Below are 20291 nucleotides of genomic sequence, written 5' to 3' on the forward strand. Positions count from 1 at the left end.
AAACTCTCATTATGGAGAAAATCAGTTTCAAGTAGCAGCTTCTAACTACACATTCCGGTAGGAGTTACAGCACTGTTCACCACCCTGGTGACAAGTAGATTCTACAAAAGCTGTAACCAAAAATGCTTGATTACACTGGCAGATTCCTACTATGAATTAAGAATTAGGTACTCATTAACCATTTCCTGCAACATAGTGTTCATTTATATGGTATACGCCAACAGATAATCTAAGCCTTCAATAGACAGAAAACCATTATTCCTAGAGATCAAACTGAAGAGTATTCAGAATATTACAGGTACAGAGTGATGCTTAAAAGACATGAAAATGTTTATACTATGTAAATATTCAAATATAAACAGGAAATTAAACCAAATACTAAACTGGGGTTTAATGCAGTTGTTTAAACCAGCCGTACTGTCCAAAAGAAGTAGTTCCCCTTATCCGTCTGCATAACACTTGGCCATTCTCCCCTCACCTTCTGCTGGCACAAGGTTTAAATGCCACCACATAATTCACCAGAAAAAGGAACCTGTCCAAGATGAAAGACATGCTAAAAAAACTGAAAAAAATCTTAAAATCATCATGATACTAATACAAGGAAAAAGCTCAAGTCAACTTTTAAAATTCTGGCCATGCATTTAAAAATACTTCCAGACTAAGATAATGATAAATATTTACAGTATTTCTAAATTTTTATTTATGCTACTGTGTTATGCTTAAACTGGTCAGCTTGGTACTCATATGAGGTAAAAGTCAGTCCAGTAAGAATTAAGACAAGCAAAGACAATGCAGAAACAGTTACTCAACAGAGCTTGAATAAGGAGTTTTCCAAACATGAAGTTGTTACCCATTATTCAGGGGAAAAAAAAAAAAAACAAAAAATAACATTAATTGCCGATGTTATATTTACATGGATGTTCTAACCAGCTTCAAAGCCTGTCTGTGCTAAGTATTCAAGCCTTATTCAACTTTCAGCTCAGTTCTAGGAAGAACAAAACTCCCAAGCTTTACTTGACAATTTAAACAGAAATACTTTATTTAAACTTTTTCAGACAACAGATTAATGCAGGAAAGACAGAAAAACTTTCTACATTGACAAAGTTGAAATGGGTTTCCATACAAATGTAGACTAGACCCCTAAAAGCCTTACTTTTGTTCATACAAATTATAAGCAGGACAACCCATATGAAAAAGGTTCTCTGCTTGCTAAAAAAATAGTTGGAGAAACTGGTTACAATATCTTAACAACACATCTAACACATTCAACACAAACCCTCTTCCAGAATAAAATCTAAATAAAGGAAAAAGAGTACCTATAAGGAGTTTCACTGCATCCTTCATCCTCTGAGTGCATTCATGATCACCTGGGCTATGTTTTTTTGTTTATGTTTTCTTGCATTCACTTTCATTTGTTTTGTGTTGTTTCTTTTTTTTTTGTTTGAGTTTGGGTTTTTTTGTTTGTTAAAACAAAGCTGTTCTTTTCTGTAGAAAAAGTTTTATAGCCTTGATTGCATTGTAGGGAAAAAAAGTCTCTAGTATAAAAGGATTCATAGTATCATAGTATCCCCTTCCCCAACAGCACCTAACTATAAAGAGGTCAACAGCAACTGACTAGTCTACAGTGGTATAATCTAAGAAAAATCGATCCCCAAAACAGTGGAATATTTCTATTCCAGTAAGATTTCAAGAAAAAAGGACTGGCATACAAATCTGGGTGACAGGGACTTCACTTTTCAAACAGTACATTGTTCAGAGTCAACAATTCACATCCTGTGAGAAAGTTACAGGTATTTATTTTACAAAACTTCCTTTTCATTGACAAAGGAAATTAAGGCCATCAGACTTGCAGCGTAAAACTTCACATACAGAAAATACAAAAATATGTTGTGCTTATGAGCAGGCTCTGTTCTGCAGATAATGTTTACCGTAATTTGAGGAACCTGGCTGACTGGAAGTTTACATGATCACACAGCTTCTGTTAGATGCCTTCGAGCTTGCCTGTTATGAATAGAAAGAGTCATCTTTGAAAAAAACAAAAAAAATCCAGCAGCAGAAAATCAAGCAACTCAAAACAATATACATTCCATTCTTAATCTATGAAATTATTAGCTTGGCACAGTGTAAGCAAGAGTCAGTATGCAAAATTCTACATCTGCTGCACCCTGCAGGTAAAAGCATGATAAATATCTTTTCCTCTGAGAGGTAACAAGACGACATGTACCAGAAAAAACACAGCTTAAATTATTTTATTTGAATCTGAAGTCAAGAAGCATCAGTGAGTTTAGACAGATGGTGAAAACTGCAGGGAACCCATACAAGTACCTTGTGAGTTTTAATCTAAAGAAATCTAATCTCTCTATAACATTTTTATAAGTATAGCTACTAAGACACACACTTTAGCTGAACTACACGATCCCAGAAACCAGAAAAACAGAATGATGCACTTCAGTACTTTTGCATAACAGCAATAATAAACCTGACTTTATTAAAAGTTATGATTCAGTTATAGGCCAAAACCTACAACTGTCAAAAAATACGATTTCCAACACAGCCAACTCTCTCCAATGTTCATCTGTCTACATATGCACACTTAATTACTGTTATATATTATCTTTTCTAACTGACTTTAAGATATGTACTAACTGAAATGTGGCCAAGTTTTAAGCAAAGCAGAAAACCTGAACATTGCATTACAGGAACTTATGCTTGTTACATTCCTTTTTTTCCTCTTTAGAAGAACTAGTCAAAATAGTAAGATAATGGATAAAACTCAGAATATGAACAATAAAGTATGTTGTGCTTCGGTATTTTCCCTTACTAGAATATTTTGTGGTCACTGCAATTCCACACCTTTCCACTCACCACTGCATTTCTTCAGGATGCAAGAGACATTTTTTTCTGATAGTGTCTTCAATATCTCATTTCCTCTATCACAGAAAATGAGATATTTCAGTTCTCAAAACTTTAGGTAAATTTAGGTGTTCCTGCTTAAGCCAAACTTTACCAAAACAACTGCCCTGGGGAAGTTTATCAGGAACAGAGGGGAAAAAAAAAAAAAAAAAAAAAGATCCTGAAATATTTAAGCTTTAAAAGCTCTAAGAAAAATCCACTTACTCATCAAGGGAATGTGTGAAGTAGTATTTTTATACTGGTTTTAGTAACACAGCTTCATGCTTTCATCAAATTACTGATAAAACAAATCCAAAATGAAAGAACATCCACACCTTAACAGGTATGATATTTTCCAGAAAATTCATGACTTTAGGTTGAAAAAAACAGATGCATAACCTTGTTAATCTAAAATAACATACCTGCTGGTAATAAAGGCCTTGCTTCTCCATAGCTTCAGCTGCTTCTTCCTCAGCTTCCTCCTCTTCCTCTTCATGTACAGTTGTTTTAAAGACAGTGCTTCGCTGAGCAACCTCCTGCAACAGAGTTTTATTTTGAAGACTTGATTCTTCTAAATATTTGGTGCTAATCTACTTATATTTTGAGCAATGGGAATTCCAGCTGTTGGGAAAGCTTCTTGTACTGATTTTGTCTATATACTTTTTATGTACTGCTGTGCATAAACAGCATTTATAACACCTTAGTTTTAAATACCTTACTGATTCAAAAGTCTAACACAACACGCAAAGTTCTGTCAAAATTTGGGGCTTTTTTAAATGTATTTAAATAGTTTATTTTAATTGCAAGATGTCATAGTAACTGCCCTACCCAAAGTTTTAACTCTCACCAGAATTAATGCCTCAGTGAATAAAGTGAGTTTCACTGTAGTATTCCCCACACCCATAAATACAGTTTTAAGGAAAACTAATTTAAGAGACAAAGCACTACAGAGTTTACCAAAACCTTTTCTTTTCAAAGCATATTCCAAGGCACTGCTAATGCCTGGTATGAAGTCAGTGTCTGAACAAGTCGTTCTACTACTTATACCGAATACAAGGGAAAAATATCACACACTTCAGTAGACTGCATTCCTAAATTGCAGTAAAGACAGGGATACTTGGATGGAAAGCAAAAGGAGAAAACTTTAGCAAACACTCATGTGCATCCTTGCATAAAGTCCTAATAATGTCCTTCATCTTTATAAAGGATGGCACCACACAAAGACAAGTTTAAACACAGCTTAAGTACTTTACCTCTCCCTGAGAATTTTTCAGTACAACTTTCACATCTTCACCAGTGCCCCAAGAATTCTGGTTCTTCCAGATGAGGTCAGTGGGAGGGCTAGCAGTTACTCCAGCATTTGCAGCCCAGATCTGTTAAAAGAAGTCACACTTGAGCATTATTTACTAGTCTTATACATTTTCCATGTTATTTAACAATTAATGTAGTCTATTTAAGTGACACTAGTGAATCTCCTCCAGTTATAAAAAAAAAATAAAATAAAATATGGAAGTGCACCTCTTTATGGTCAAAATGATTACTTCATATAGGAAGTAAGTTTCTGAAAAATGTAGCTCTGCCCAGCTTTTTCCCAGTGAGGGATACAAGTAATGCCCAATACAAATTCAGGTGATTATTTTCTGAACATGTACACAGAAAATACAAAACTGAAAACCTTGCATCATACTGACATAAACGATTTGGCCTGAAGTCCATTTCAACTGAACAGCTGAAGCTCGACAACTTACTGTAACAGTTTGGCCTGCCTTTAGTACATATCTTGAGGTATATCTGTAAATAGCAGAAGTGTCTCCTATTTTTCGGATCAGCTCCCAACCTCCCATAGGTTGATCCTAATAAAAAGGAGAAAAAGATTTCCATCAGCAGTCATTTTCTGTTACACATGTAGGGTTTCTTACATAAGGCCATGAGGCAAATAAAATTTTCAATAAAAACTTCTCATTTGATCTTCAACATGCCAATTAGAATAATGTTAAGTTTGTCTTCTTAAAGCTTAATGCAACTTGCTGTTCAGTTCTGATGTTACATGAACACCTTATATATTTATAATTTACATCAGTTTTGTTACTGCTTGGTCCAGAAAAATATATAAATATTAAAATCCCCTTACAAATACATAATACTTTAAGTATAGAATGAAACCAAGCTTCTTAGAAAACAAAATATGCCCGTCAGTCTTAAATGTGTGGATGTAGCTAAGGAAGAAGGAACACTGTAATTTAGAGAAGCTATATGCAAGTACAAGGGGCACAGGCAGTTAATCACAGTATGTATTTCTTCTGGGGCTTTTTAAGGCAGAGAAAGTTCTTAAAAGGCAACCTAATGTCTGCTTGCACTATTTCCTATCAGTGATAATGTTACCTGTAATACTTTACAGGCAGATCACTTGCAAGGCAGAACTCTGAAGAATGATGTAACACTTGGTAGGTGCTATGGAAAGCATTAAAATTCAGTAGGAAGGAGTCATTGTCAATCAGCAATACTGTATGAAAGCCTATTTTGTGACACTAGTTTTAGTGCCTTCTCTTATACAGCATGCTTTAGCTCCAACGGTCCACACAAAGCCTAAAAGCTGAAAGGGTGCCAAGGATGCCTTCTATCTCTGATCAGCCCATTATATATGTGTGCATCTTCAAACCTGTCTGGAGTTGTTCTTCAAGCGGATGAACTTTCCATCAATGTCTATCTCCTCAATAGAGACATTTCCAGTGGCAGAAGCTGAGTGGGAAATGCTAACGCTACTGCTGGCTTCAGATTCCTCCACATCTATCCTCTTCCTCTTCCCTCTGGTTGTACGCACACTACGGCTTGATGAAGCACGTGAAACGGTCACTCGGGACGATGGGCTTGCAGAAAGTTGCAATCTATTGAAGAAAGGAAGAAATATGCATACATCACACTTTGGTTTTACTTTTTCCTGCTTTTTTTTTTTTTCATTTTATAAACTTCCCTTTCTTCTCTTCTTTCCACAGAATTACAGAGCAAAAGGCTACAGGAACATGGTAAACAAAGTTTGTTACATGAAAAAGTGAAGCCTTGGGTACTTTTTGGAGAATTGAATGACATGTTGTCAAACAGCTTATTAATACTTTTGGAGCATAGAATTCTGAAGACCTACTACATTAAGATCATAAAGGCACCTCTATCCATCTGTTAAAAGACTGCATTCCTGGGTAGATAGAACAAGTTCAGAAAACACCCTTAGGGGGTCTTAAGCCATAGTAGAAAATTTATGCAAAAACCCAGTGGCAAAACCTTTTTCTGTTTCATCCCCACACTTGAGGGAAATCAGCCTGGATCAGTAGGATGCCATTCAGAAAACGATCAAAATACTTTAAAGTGACAGCTGTGACTTATCAGGTGAAAATTTTCAGTGTGGCTGAACACTGGGGTCAGATGTGGAAAATGTAACTAGCTGATAAGCTGGGCAATCAAACAGCTATTAAAACTTTACTAAAATTATTCTATACTTAAACAGATTTGGCCAACAACTAAGTAGACCTGTAATTAACTCTGAAAAATAATATTAACCATGGCACCAAACAGACCTAAAAATGATAATTCATAAAAATGATAATTCATTATATCCTCAGTGCTTAATAAAAAAAAAAATTAATAAAAGAATGGTATTTGTTCCCCTGAGAGCTATTGGTCCAGTACTCAAGCAGCCTGGTCTCATGGAGACTTACTTAGAAGTATCAGAAGGATGGTGCAAAAACAAACAGTGCCTTGAAAACTATAGTAAAGCACCTAATAAATACACTACCAGTAAGAACTACCTTTTAACAGAGAATGGAACAAGTAATGAAAGCACATATACCGCATTTGTTGCTACATTCTTTCATACCTCTCCTCTTCACCCTCAAGCAATTTCCGGTATGCACTGATCTCCATATCAAGTGCCAGTTTAACATCCAGAAGTTGTTCATAGTCGTTCAGCTGCTCCTGCACCTTACTTCTTAACTCGGCCATTTCTCTCTCTTTCTCAGACAGTAATTTGTGACAGTTTTCCCGTTCCTTGGCCAAGCTGTCCTCAAGCTCTTGCACTCTATCTTGCCATGCTCTAGACTAGAATACATCGAAAACATCAGTGATACAAAGGAAAGCCCTCCCAAACCTCCATGCAGTCTGCTATTCAGGTAACATGAACATAAAACATTAGGTTAAGCACCCTTCCCCATTTCTGAATTCAAACTCACATATTTTCAAATTCAAGTTCTCCACCTTATCTAATAAACAACACCTAAGTTCCAGTCAAACTTACAAAACACTTTGAAAAACAACCACATGCTCCATTTTCCTGAGATCTGAAGATACGTTACTATGAATGAATTTCTTCAAGTTGAGCAAAATTGAGCTGAAGAGTCAAACCATTTTGAAATGTGCTGGACAGGTTACAGAATCAAAGCACAGCTCACTGTACTTCAGACCCTGCCGTAAGTAATTGCTCTTTACCTTTCAGATGTCTATTTCCTTCTTCAGTTTACTGCTTCCAATTCCAAATTCTGGGAGGAAGCTTCTCTAAAGGAATAGGGATCGTTGCCAGTGAAAGCCTGTCTGCCTGAAAGCCTTCAAGGCTTGCTGAAAGTACAGTCCTAACTGTTCCATGAAGAATGAGATTTTAAAAACTACATCAAGTCAGTAGAACTTAATATCATACATACAAAATAGAATGCTTATCAAAGAAAGGCCAAATGATGACATTTTTAAGGTTTCTTAAAAACATGCTTTATTCTGTCTTAATTGAAAAAAAATCTTAAATACTATCAAAGGAACCATGCTGTCTGGTTAAGTCACTGGGTTTGCTGTGCAGGCACTCTCCATAGGAAATCACAGCTATTAAAGCTTTATAACTCTATATATGGACAACGAAAACCTGCACTCAAAGTCTGACACACAGGCCCAGTGTAACTGGTTGTCAATGTTAGAGTCAGATAAGAAATTTAAAAAAAGGTCTTGAGTGTCACATGGAAGATCCCAGTGAAAACTACTACAGAGTTCAGTGCTCATAACTCAGATCTGCTAATTGAGTTGTCTTCTTCCAAGAGAACAAAGCTAAAGTTAAAGCCAGCAAATGGAAAAGAAACCTTTACTGGCTGACAACACTAGCCCTGCAAATACCAAAAAAAAAAAAAGAAAAAAAGAAAAAAAAGACCACAAAAAACCAAACCACCACCACACAACAAAAAAAACACAACAAGACACACACAGACAAAAGCACACCAACCAAAAAGTCACAACAAAACACACCAAAAAAAAGTACACAAAAACAAACTCACAGCAACAAAACGGTTTTTGGTGGACAACTACAGACAAACTTGGCAGAAGTTGGTTTTGGTAGTCCTGAAGTTAACAACCAACACCTCTGCAAATTCAGTAGCAAGTTTTCTGAACCTAGCTGTCAGTCACAAATAAGCAACAGAACACAGGTAATTATTAAACTAAGAAACTAAAAAACCCACCAACATCAGAAATGCCTGTTACTGAACCCCCAAAAGAAAGGTGATGGTAATCTAAAAGCAGAAATAAGATAGAAATAGCCAAAAGTCTCAATCCAACTCTTGTGTAACCTCATGTGCATTCATCGCCTATCTTTTGCACAGACTAACTTGCCTATATAATGGGAAAACTTGGAAGACTCATACTTGTATCCGCCAAGTTATTTTGATAATTATGAAATAATACCTCCTGAATTTATATTCTTCACTTTAAATACACAGAACTTTGAAGACCTAAAAGAGTCTACTGTACAGGAGTAATACAATTCAAACCTTATCACAGAAAGAATCAAAGCTAAATATTACTAATATCTTATACTTTTCAAGAAAATAAATGTTTTGTTGCAGTCTCAACTGACTAGTAAATTACAGAACCCCATTGGCAGAACCAACTCCTAACACTTAATGGTCAGACTTGTTCTTACAGGTCTTTTCCAATCTAAGTCATTCTGTGAAAATCTAAAATGAAAATGAGAAATCCACTGCAGTACACATGATGTTACTCCCATCAAATAACCTAGTACTGAACATACAGTTTGTCATCATAGGTTGCATCATACTTCTTTGGGTGTGATCTATATGCTCTGTGATCTGACTAACTCTAATTAGTTTCTGCTCAAGACTCTGCTCTATAAATACTCAAGTATAGTTATTTGATGCATTTTCAGTCTCATTTCACCTTACTCCTGGTAATGATCCATAAGAACCAATACCTCATTCTCCCACTCAGCTCTGAATTTATCAGCAATGGTGCACTTTTTTTCCCCTGGTACCAAACATCTACATGAGAAAAAAACTTTAACCTTCTGTGGACAAAAATTAAGAAAACACAAAAGTAGTACTCGCCAATCTAAGTTCTCCCCCTTTCATCTTTGATACAAATATCTCTTGGGCATTGCACTTTTGAGATGGTTACTGCCCTGACACCAGAGGGGAGTCAGCAGAGCCCCAATCAGCTGGTTGGTGTGCACTGGAGTCCTGTCCAATCCATTCCTCTGCTATTGGGATGGCACAACAATCTGGGCAGGCTTTATGAAAGTGCCATCTGGGGTATCAAAACTGTTGCCCCTAAAGCAGGGTTCTTTTACCCAGTGTGCAAAAGCCAGTCAATACACTGAGTTGAGATATTCACCCCTACTACAAATTCTGTGCAATCAGTATACCTTCTAAGAAACAGGTATTTTTTATACAAAATCCTTTTATACAAAATTCTAACAAGGAAGGAACCACATAAAACTAAGCGATCAGTTAGTTACCCACATTTTACATAGCAAAATGTAAAACACGCATGTCTTGATTTTTACCCAGGTCATTATACCAAGCTGGTCTTATATTTACATATGAAATCTCCTCCTAGAGATGTGGTTTTTAATATTATAATTACCTAAGGTAACTAAAGGTTATACCTTCATCTCATCATCCACCATTAAGATCTTGCCTAACTTTACATCCTGTTGCAGCTCCTGCTTAAACAATAGCTATGCTTGAAGTACTTATAGCATCCTATTTCTAAGGACTTCCAGCTCCTGTGCTCCCACTGCTGTAGTCTCAAAACAGACCATCATAATTGCTCATTTTGTAAGTTTTTAACCCCTTTCAAGAATCAGTAAGGTCACTTTGTTTTTTTGTAAGACTTCTAGATGCAAACTGAATATAGGATGAAAAGAGATAAACAGAGAGAGACTGCAAATTCCAGCTCAAGCTTTGAATGTTGCTTTGTGGAATCCTGTGCTAGACTGCCCAAATTACTATAGAGAAGAACTAAATTACATGGAATGTCAACAGCTTTGAACATAGAGCTATTGTCTAAAATTGTCACACCCATTGCAAAAGTCACTTAACAGTACTGCCTTTCAAGTACTCATTCTGTAGCAGAATATTGCACACAAAAAATCAGCTTTGTTAAAAGGAGGCATTAAGAAATTTGAAGAAGTACAGAACAGTAGAAGACAAATGAAAATCATGATGCTGAACATACTTAAAAGTTAAGGGAAAGTCCTTTAATATAGGAATCGATATCTGTAATAAATAAGACTGAAGAGTCACAAACAGCTTGTTACCTCTTTCTGAAGGCTGGTGAGATGGGAAGTCAGAGTATCAATTCGTATGTGACTTTCATTCAGTTCTTCTCTTATCAAATTGGTTGCAGAACTGCTCATTTCAGAGGACAGTTTAGCATTCTCAAGCTGCAACAGAGCAAGTTAAAACATCAGTTTCAAAGTAACTTTTATTACAAGAATGAGTCACTAAAAACCACATGAAACACTAAGCCACAAAGTTCCTCTCTACAATTTCAACACAATGAAACATATATATATATATATATTTTTATTTTTTTTTTTTTTTAAGAGTTTAAGTATGATGGCTCAATTACCATGCTGGACTGCCCTACCTGAAATCACAATCCTCTGAGTATTTAAAGTTTCAGACAACCTAAGCAAATTGGTAATGTGCCTTCAGATTACAATTCCAGTGCTGTAAGTCACTACTGCTTCATAGTAATACCATCATACTGAAGAGAGGGAACAAGAAAGCTTCTATTATGAAAGGACTGTTAGACTAAAATATAAATTGAAAAACTTTTTGGCTCTATTTTACGTAAGATTTTCCAAGTCAGATGTAAGCCCCGAAGACAAGCATCCGCACTCTGTTGACTGTAGAACTAGAAAGACAGAGAACTATGATAATAAATTCAGCTTGTATCAACTTTTCTGCTGTAACATCCCACCTTGCTCTAAAACATACAAACTGCAACAAGTATAGCCACAGAAACCAGTTTCAGTTGAGACATCAGGATCCCTCCTGACAGAAAATGCTGAACCGTATTAGAGGAAGGAAATTACGAAGCACAACTCGGCTTGAGTATGCTTCCTCTCTAGAAGAGTGAAAGCAGGTATCACTGGGTGTGGTAAAGCTTCCACACATTATGTACAGGGTCAGAGGACTCAGAATGCTGTCTTCTCAGCAAGCCCTTTTATGAAATAAGTTTCATAAAAAAAATATAGGACATCTTATTGATCATCAAGTTTTATTACATTACAGTTGATATGTAACAACACAAATTTTCTTTGAATTCACAGCAATACCAGTACCAAGCACCTTTTCCGCACAATTTGCCTTCACACAGGGCTTCTTACTCAAATGATACCAGAAAATGCAAGTTCACATTCAAATGCATGGTAATTTTAAACCAAACTCCATAATAAACTCGTCTGAAATGCATATCTTTTCATCAAATAAAACAAAAAATTACATCAGACAACTGCATGAAAACATGTTCTCACTTTGGCATAGTAAGTCTGTTCAAGCTCTTCTTTGTACAGCTTCACTTGTGCATCATGCTCCATTCTTATTTCACTAAGGGCTTGGGCCAGTTTATGCTCATATTCAATTTGACGCCCAGAATCAACCTCAACTAAGCGAGTCTCATGTTTCCTTTTTGTTTCGTTGATTTCCTAAGAAAAACAGAAAAATTACATTCATTGAATATGAGACAAAACAAATTTTAGACGACTATCTGCTGAGTGGATAGTGATATAGATTTCAGCTAGCCTTGTGGATCAGCATTAGTTTGCTTCACATTGAAACTTTCCGTAGCAACACAGAGCCATTTGTCCACTCTGATCTGCCAAGGTACTTTATTTTGCAATATCCAATAATTGAAATAAGAGCTAGGATACCATCAGCATGTAAAGTCACATTCCTAAGAGTTGTCTGTATTTTCACCAAATACATCTCAATACAGTTAGATTTTAGAAAGACATCCTCCTTTTCTTCAGGTCTCTTCTATGCCTGTACAAAATTAATGTGAAATTAAACAGTTACTTTCACTAATCAGCATTTTCCTCATTTATTTGTATGCTTGCCTGTGGTCTCTGGAAAAAAGGATTCCAACACCATGAACAAAGTTGAAGATGCACCTTGCAAGGAAAATCGCAAAACCACATACAGAACAAAAGACCATGTGGCTAAGTACATTTGTTACTGCTCTGAGGTTCCTTCTGGAAAGCCTTCGATAACTGCAAGTGAAAGGGAGTCAAGAAGCTCTAGAAGACAAATTCATCAACTTCTGTTTCCATTATTCAAAAGCATCCGACTAGGAAGTTTCAAAATTAAAAACCAGCAAAAAATAACATCTGCTATAATAAATAACACATAAAATATACATACAAATAACAAATATAACATATAAAAATAGCATCTGCTATAATAATCCCTCTTCACTTTATTTCTCATAAAGGGATTATGCAAGAAAATTAACCTACTTTCTCGTTGCTATGAGATGATGTGCATCATGGGCAGAACTTAATATGAAACATGACATATGAAGCTATTTTATTATAAAGGCTCCGAAAAAAATAGCCGGAAATCTTCCAGCTAGAATAGAGGCAAACCCTGCTCCGAGTTAGAGTTCAGACCTCCCAACTTAAACTATTTTACTATTGTAAGAATGATCCCCCCAGTTGTCTTCTTTCCTTTAAAGATGTGAATTCTTGAGACTAAAGCATTTACCTCCTCATACATATTTTTACGGAATTCCAAGTCCTCAATGAGACTCTGACAACGGTTTTCAAGATCAACCTTCTGTAAGGTTTCATTTGCAAGCTGTTCCTTGACAGCAGCTGAAGAAGCTTCAAGCTTTAAGAAAAATAGAAGAATCAACACAACAATGATTACGTAGCAGAACTCACATAACACAATGACCTCAGCTACCTAGCAGTATACCTAACCACGTTATGGTTGAACGTGACAACCAAATCCAGTATTTAGACCACTAATGTCTTTTCCACCCTTGCAATCACTTGTACAAGTGAATTCTAGGTATTTCACATTGATAAGTAGCATTACAATGCTACTTAGCAAATTTCCATACAAAACTTCAGGTTTTCTACATGGTAAATACCAGTTTCCTAGTCTGCTCAACTCATCTTCTTGAGGTAGTGTTACTTAAGATCAATTTTTTTGTGTCAAAGGTTAACAAAATTTGCACAAGACTTCCCCCTCTTTGTTTTATTAGATGCTCAGAACATTGGGAATCACAAGCAGAACCAAAAGGAGGGCAGAGAAAATCACAAACTTATTTGTCAGTTTTTTGTATCTGCATTGTCAAGTCAGTCTCTCCCCCAAAACAGTTCTGCAATTTGCCAAGTTTATTTTGACTCTTGACCTGTTTTTTTTTTCCATCACAAGTAACATCCCTTGCAATTTCAGAGTCAAAATTTTAAAAGCAGTTTATTCCACCATTTATTTTGTTAATAAGCTGAACAGTACTGGACACAGACACCTACTCACTACTGCTTCCAATGTTGACAGTAAACCGGTTTGTTCTAGTTGTGACTAGATGGAAGGCTGGCATCCATTTTTTGACTACAGGGCTGCATTTTGCCAAAATGTCAGCTCTCACTATAGATTTTTATATTCACAAGTACCTCATTTGCTGAAAGAAGCTTGGTAGTTACATATTTCCTCTCACCTGTACAATTTGATCTCTTAAATCATCATTTTCTTCCTCCAGACTTCTCTTATCACCAAGTGCTGTGGCCAGTGCAGCTTCCTTAGAATTGAGGGCTGCTTCAAGCTCTCTGATTTTTATTTGAGCTCCATTGAGGTCTGTTTCTTTTTTTTCGTAGCTGCAACAAATCACAGAAAGTGGTAAGAAAGTCTAGAATTGCCCCAAAGTAGACTACTAAGTAATAAAACAAGGTGCAATCTGAATCTTATTGAGACACACAACAAAAACATTTTTTCTTGGCTTAATTTACCTAATTAAAATAAACTCCTTTCTTCTTTCTCATCTGACAAGCAATAGTTTAGCATTTCACTTGGGCTGTAGAAATCTAAATATAGCGGAAACTCAAGAGTGTCAAACAAGTCTGAGACACATACAGAGAAAGGGGAAACTGTTCATTAAAGGCTTCTCTTGTTTTCTCTTTAGCTAGCCACCACTAAAACAGCCTACCTTCAACAGTATCTTAGTAGGAAGAAATAAGCTCTCCCATCAGAAGGCTCTTTCCATAGGGTGGAAAGAAGTAAATTAACTTCATAGCTTTTTCTCCACTCAAGAATTTGTGCAAATAGCCCATTCCTAATTAACAGACCAACTTCTCAATGAAGATTTTATGTTCCCTGTCTATAAGTAAATCTTTCATAAGCAGAAGCTGTATCACTGAAAATTGCTTTCTACTCATGCATAGTAGCAAAGTTACACAGCTCTGAGGAAAGACACCCAAATCCTGCCTATACAACAGTATGCTGAACCACTGAAACTGCACTGGTGCAGAGGTACAGGTGTCCTCCTTTACAAAAGCAAAGACACAAGATTTTCAAAATACTTCAAAATTATTTTTCATTCCTACATAATCAGTCAGTGGCTAGAGGTTTATTCCCTAAAACAGCACATGCAAACAAATTAGTCAAGTGAGAAAAGCAAAGCAACACAAAACCACGCTCTTCAGCCTAAATTAATTAATTATTCACAAATAATTCTATGACAGGCTACTATCAAAAATGGGGAAAAGGAAAATAATACTCGGTAAGCAAAATACTGTTGACCTTTATATGGCACAAGCCATATGTTTAAATGTGCAACACAAGTTCTTCCACCTTGGAAGTTGATTCTTTTTCTCTCTGCGATAATCACATTTCCCTACTAAGGGCAGGAGCATACATCAGTTCTAGATGTTTATAATCAATAATTGATTTTACTGGAAAGGACAGATTCAGGCTCAGTAAGACCACAGCTAGCACATTCTTCAGTTTTTACACTTTTTGCAGAAGTAAAAAAACAACACACCCAGAATTCACAACACTAAACTGAGGAGACTGAAAATTGGAAAAAGATTCTTAAGAACAAGATTCAAAACTGTCAAAGCATTAATACATTCACTATTTTTAATCACTCTATTGCCTATAAGAAACAATAGGAATGCTTCTCAGTGAAATGAGACTAATACTAAAAATAAACACGCAATTTTAAAAGGGCAGATTCTCAAATTTAAAAGATACATGCAACATATGTAATTAACATCATCCTCAAGAGAGACTTGCAAAAAACCACCTGTAGACATAAAAGTAACATTTCACCACTACAGCCAGAAGATGGCAGACTTTACATAACAGACTCAGCTCCAGCTAATCAGGCTCCTGATGAGTAAACACCACGCTTAACTAAACGGGTAACACTGCAAGGGTCTAGACACACACAAATACTCTTCTATCCTCAACTACATTTTTAATTTCTGCTGCTCAACACTATCCAGTCCCTCCATAGCTTTTTACGTACCCCTGCTTAGACCCAACAGTTCAGAGCACATAGATAGGGCAAAAGCGCAGAATTTAAGGTTTTGATCATGTGGACTCCTAGTTCCAGCTCTCAGAATTATTCACTGAAGATCTCTGCCATGTCTCTCACCTCCCACCCAGGCCTGTAGGAACTTTACCATGCAAGGAAGCTGTGCAGCAGAGGACAAAAAAAGAGGGAAAGAAATGTGTCTTACTATGGTACATCTGTAATAAAATCTCCATTACCTATTAGGGAGGTATGAAGGCCCACATCAGGCCTTTGTTATCTGATCACTCCTGGATAAACCTTTATTCAAAACATGGAGACACTGCTTCAAACAGGCTTTCTCATAAGACTTCATGCTGAAACCAAGCTGGATCCTAAAATCAGAAAGTCGCACACACACAGGCTACAGTGTGCTGTTCCACACACCACCCCAAATTAACCAGCTTATCTTGGACTTCAAAACAGGAAGACTCCCCAAGTAAAGTTACTTTTTTTTTTTAAATGCAAATACCTCTACCAATTACAAACTGGTAGACAGCTGAGAAAGAGCTCTTGCAATTGGGGCAGGACAGAAAAAGATGTGTGATATGGGCAAACAACAACAATATGATTAAAACCCAATACACTGCTTGTAATATACAGCACTAAATTTGGTATTACAAATTTCATCAGACCAAAGTACCCTTCTGGCTTGTTTGCAACAAGATGACTGTGAAGCCATCCTACAATTTAATGTAAGTGAAGTCACAGAAGGAGAGAGGGGAAGAGGGATTAAAATTAAGCACTATTAGCTGTTAGTGTTATGATTTGTTTAACTATGTGTTTGGATGAGCTGTCTCATTCTCAGAAACAGAAACTGGAGCTCAACACTTCAAACGCTGAAAGCCAGATGAAAACTCAACTCAGCAGTGTCATCCCAACCCTAAAGGAATATGGGAAAGAAGTGAAACAAGATCAGAAACACCTCTGTGAATTACAAAAACCAGACATTAAATGTATACAACATACACATCACCCTTACACCTAGTAATTTTTACCAGAGAGAACATCAGTCTCCTCTTTATTTCTCTGGGTGCTCTCTAACAATGCACATTAGAAGAGTGTCAGGTTTCAGATTAAAGTTCAGCAGATCCCTTGCCAGCAATCTTCACTTTCTTAAAAACACCTACAATAACGAATACATGCTTTGAAACATTTCAAGTCTGCTTCCTCAAAACAGTTCCTCCAGCTCTTACAGCACACCAAATATGCACCACAGGAAGCCCTGCAATAGCTGTTACAACTTTGCTTGTATTAAGATAACATTGTTGTGAGTAGTTGCTCAGGGTACCAGCTGCAAAATGCCTCACACTTGCACAGTAATTCAAGCCATACGCTCATACTACTACTGATGTTTCTTTCACTGCCTAATCCCACTGAAGAAATTCATTTAAGAGTATTGAAGGAAGACCAATTGAAGATACAAAGCAAAACAGCCAGCAAAATAATCTCTTCAACATTAAAAATGCATAAAACTAGTTCCTTGCCACAATTACGTTTACCATAAACACTCCCTGTAACTGTCAATAATCTCTTTGATGTAGGACCTTTATGGGGCACCAAGAAGTAACCACAAGAACAACTAGACTCACTAATTAGAAACTCATAGTTTCGTTGGGGTTTTCTTTTCAAATAAGAAGAGCCCAAGTTTATATTGGAGCTGTCTGCAGACATATGAAAGCATCATCGTGCTGGTTCACACATACCTTTTTCCATTATGAAAAATGATGGCTGAAAGTGTGTTTAACTGAAAATCAAAATTAACAAGTTATACAATGATAAAGGAAGATTAACAAGTCTGCTCTTTTTTTTTTCCCCAACATCAATCCTTTGACAACCTTCGTGATCTCAAGACTGAGGTCAAATGGCAAGTGGGCTTCACTAACAAAAAAAACCCAAACAGAAAAGTCTTTTTTTGCTAATGGAAAGCTACAGTAGTCACAGAAGTCAAATTTAAGGTAAACACAAGCAAGGAAGCAAATCAACAACTGAATCAAGTCAAATGTGTAAGAAGCAACATCTAGTAGCATAAATCAGTTCATTGCAAGAGTACAAATCTTGGTATTGTTCCAAAGCTTGCAATCCTCAGAATATCTGGTAACAAATTTACCTTTCCTTACATTTAAATATCCAGTGAAATAAATTTATAGTTATAGTTACATTTTATTGTAAGAAAAATCCTACTTGTTATCTATTTTTTTTTATTATTATGACATTAGCATCTTTCAGAAAGGACATTTAGAAAGCCTAGACCCAAGACAACCACTACACAAACTGTCATCACTCTGCATTTTTCATCCTGAAGCAGCTTAAACCTAACAGACAGGGTCATCTGTCTGTACGGAGGATGGTGGTGAAGGGTCACCCTGACTCAAATCCCAGCTTCCTCCAATCTCAGTTACGCGAGGATGAACTCGGGCGAAGTTCCGAGGGTGCCGCCAACACCGGTTCAAGCGGAGAGCTTGCTCTCCGTAGCGGGGCAGACAGCCGGCGGCTTTCTGGCAGCCAGGCGACAGGCACCATCATCCTTACAGCCGCAGCGAGCCCGACAGGCGCGGGGCGGCGCTCCGGGGGCCGGACCATCGCTTCCCGCCGGGGCGGAGCAGGGCAGCGCTGCCGCTCGCTCATTCATTCAAAGCCGGGACGGGCGGGCGGTAACGGCCACTACGGCGGGCACCGCTCAGCGCGGCTGCCGGCTCCCCCATCTCTCCTCCACCTCTCTCACCTGCCCAGAAGCTGCTCATAATCGGCGCGGAGCTTGCTCAGCTCGATCTGCAGCCTAGCCCGCTCCCGAGCCGTGTCGTCCAGCGTCTGGCGGGCGTCGGCCAACTCGGTCTCGTAGACCGCCTTGAGGGTAGCGACCTCGCGGCCGCGCACCTCCTCCCGCTCCGTGACCTGCAGCTGCAGGGAGCTGTTCTCCGTCTCCAGGCTCCGCACCTTGTCGATGTAGACGGCCAGACGGTCGTTCAGCTGCCGCAGCTCCTCCTTCTGCTGCAGCCGTAATTGGTGCGTGGGGCTCAACTGCAAGGCGGCCGCAGAGCTCCGGCTCCGCGACCCCAGCGGTGCGACGGACGCCATAGCGGAGAGGCGAGAGGAGCGGGAAGACGGGAGACCGGGCGAGAGGCGCCACAGCAATGACAGAAGCACGCCAACACCGGCAGGTCAGGGTCGGAAGGCTAGCGAGCAGCAACCCAATCACCGCCACCTCCCGCAAAACACGAACGCTATTCCCTCGGAACTGCCGTGCTCCGCGCCGAGGTCCAATATGGCCGGCTGTCGCCCAGCCCCATGCCCACGTGACTGGCCACAGACCAATAGCGATCCGAGGCGGGCCGCGCGCCGCGCCCCGCCGACGGCTGGAGACTCAATTCAAAACTCGCCACCGCCTGCAACTGTCAGCCGGCGCGCGAGGAGGGCCCCGCCCACCCCGCTGTGGTGCTGAGGCGGCCCGAGCGCGACAGCCCCTTCCTTTGTTGCCCCTCCCCAGCTCGGGACAAAGGGAGTCGGGCCCCGGCGGGTCTGTGCGGCCCGGGCAGCCCTCCGCCGCCCCGCAGAGCGAGGCGGGCTCCCCTTGCCTCCAGGGCCTGCATCCCTGATCTCGCTCACCTCCCCGCCAGCCTCGCCGACCTCCCCTGCTCGGTCAGGGGCAGATGTTCTCGTTCGGTGAAAAAGACTGCCTATGAGAAAAACGACTTTACTGCGCCAAACGTTTCCTAGCTCACATTTACTCTTCCTCGTCTGTAGGCTGCACGCTGTAATTTGAAAACTCCCGGTCCTGCAAGTGCCTGGGTGCTCGGATCTGAGCTGCCTCAGATTAATACTCTTGTTGCAGTATTCGAAATGCTCAACCCAGGTTTCAGTGTCAGTATTTTAATAGTCTTTATCTGATGTCAGTCTGTCTCCTAAGGGTTTATTGTGAGTGAGTTGTTGTGTCCTTAATTAGAAGTTGAACAATTTTTCAGGAAAACCACGAATCATCTGGTGCTGCAACAGCAAGGAGTGAAAAAGCCACATTCATAAGTGTGGAACTGAGCCCACTGAGGCTTTTGGTTTATAGCTTTTAAATAAGCACTGTCTCTTCACAAGCTACAATGTTGGCTGCATCTTCTGGGGATCCATTTATGTGAGGGACCACTGGGTGTTGCAGCTGTACATCAGAAAGTAGAAACCAGGAAGAGGAACACGGTGAGGAGTTCTAAATCTCAAGTGTAAAACCAATTGTCCTCACAGAAATTCCTATAGAGACAGCTTGTCAGTAGGAAAACACTAAGATTTCCTACTACTTACATTTCCTCAATGTCTTTTAGTAAGAATACTTTTAGAAGAAGCACTTACGAGATTAAAGAAACCCGGTAGTTTTCCACCAGGCGTGAGATCACCCCTGTGGGAGCTGGGTGCCCCTTCACAGTTTATGGACATTCATTCTCAGTTCAGCTAGTTTAGTAGAACATTTTTTGCACATTTCCACTAATAAGAGACTCCCTCAAACAAAAAAGATAAAAAGAGTACTCCTGTCACAGGGGTGTATACAACTATAGGCTTTTTCCCACATG

General features: G+C 38.7%; 1 protein-coding gene across 2 annotated transcripts; it reads right to left on the reverse strand.

The window, feature by feature from the left end:
• Nucleotides 1-1708: 1708 nt before the first annotated feature.
• Nucleotides 1709-18816, reverse strand: LMNB1 (lamin B1; the record flags this gene model as incomplete). Of its 2 annotated transcripts, XM_080638647.1 has the most annotated exons (11): nt 1709-2001; nt 3315-3428; nt 4146-4265; nt 4641-4745; nt 5552-5777; nt 6761-6981; nt 10472-10597; nt 11696-11866; nt 12924-13049; nt 13885-14041; nt 18464-18816. In XM_080638647.1, 11 exons carry the CDS (start codon nt 18814-18816, stop codon nt 1960-1962), a joined length of 1761 nt encoding a protein of 586 aa, XP_080494773.1. In that variant the 3' UTR covers nt 1709-1959. The 2 variants fall into 2 exon arrangements, with proteins under 2 accessions (XP_080494773.1, XP_080494772.1); XM_080638646.1 differs by lacking the exon at nt 1709-2001 and having other exon boundaries at nt 2711-3428.
• Nucleotides 18817-20291: the final 1475 nt, after the last annotated feature.

Source organism: Psittacula echo (assembly GCF_963264785.1).
Source record: "Psittacula echo genome assembly, chromosome: Z".
Taxonomy (NCBI): Eukaryota; Metazoa; Chordata; class Aves; order Psittaciformes; family Psittacidae; genus Psittacula; species Psittacula echo.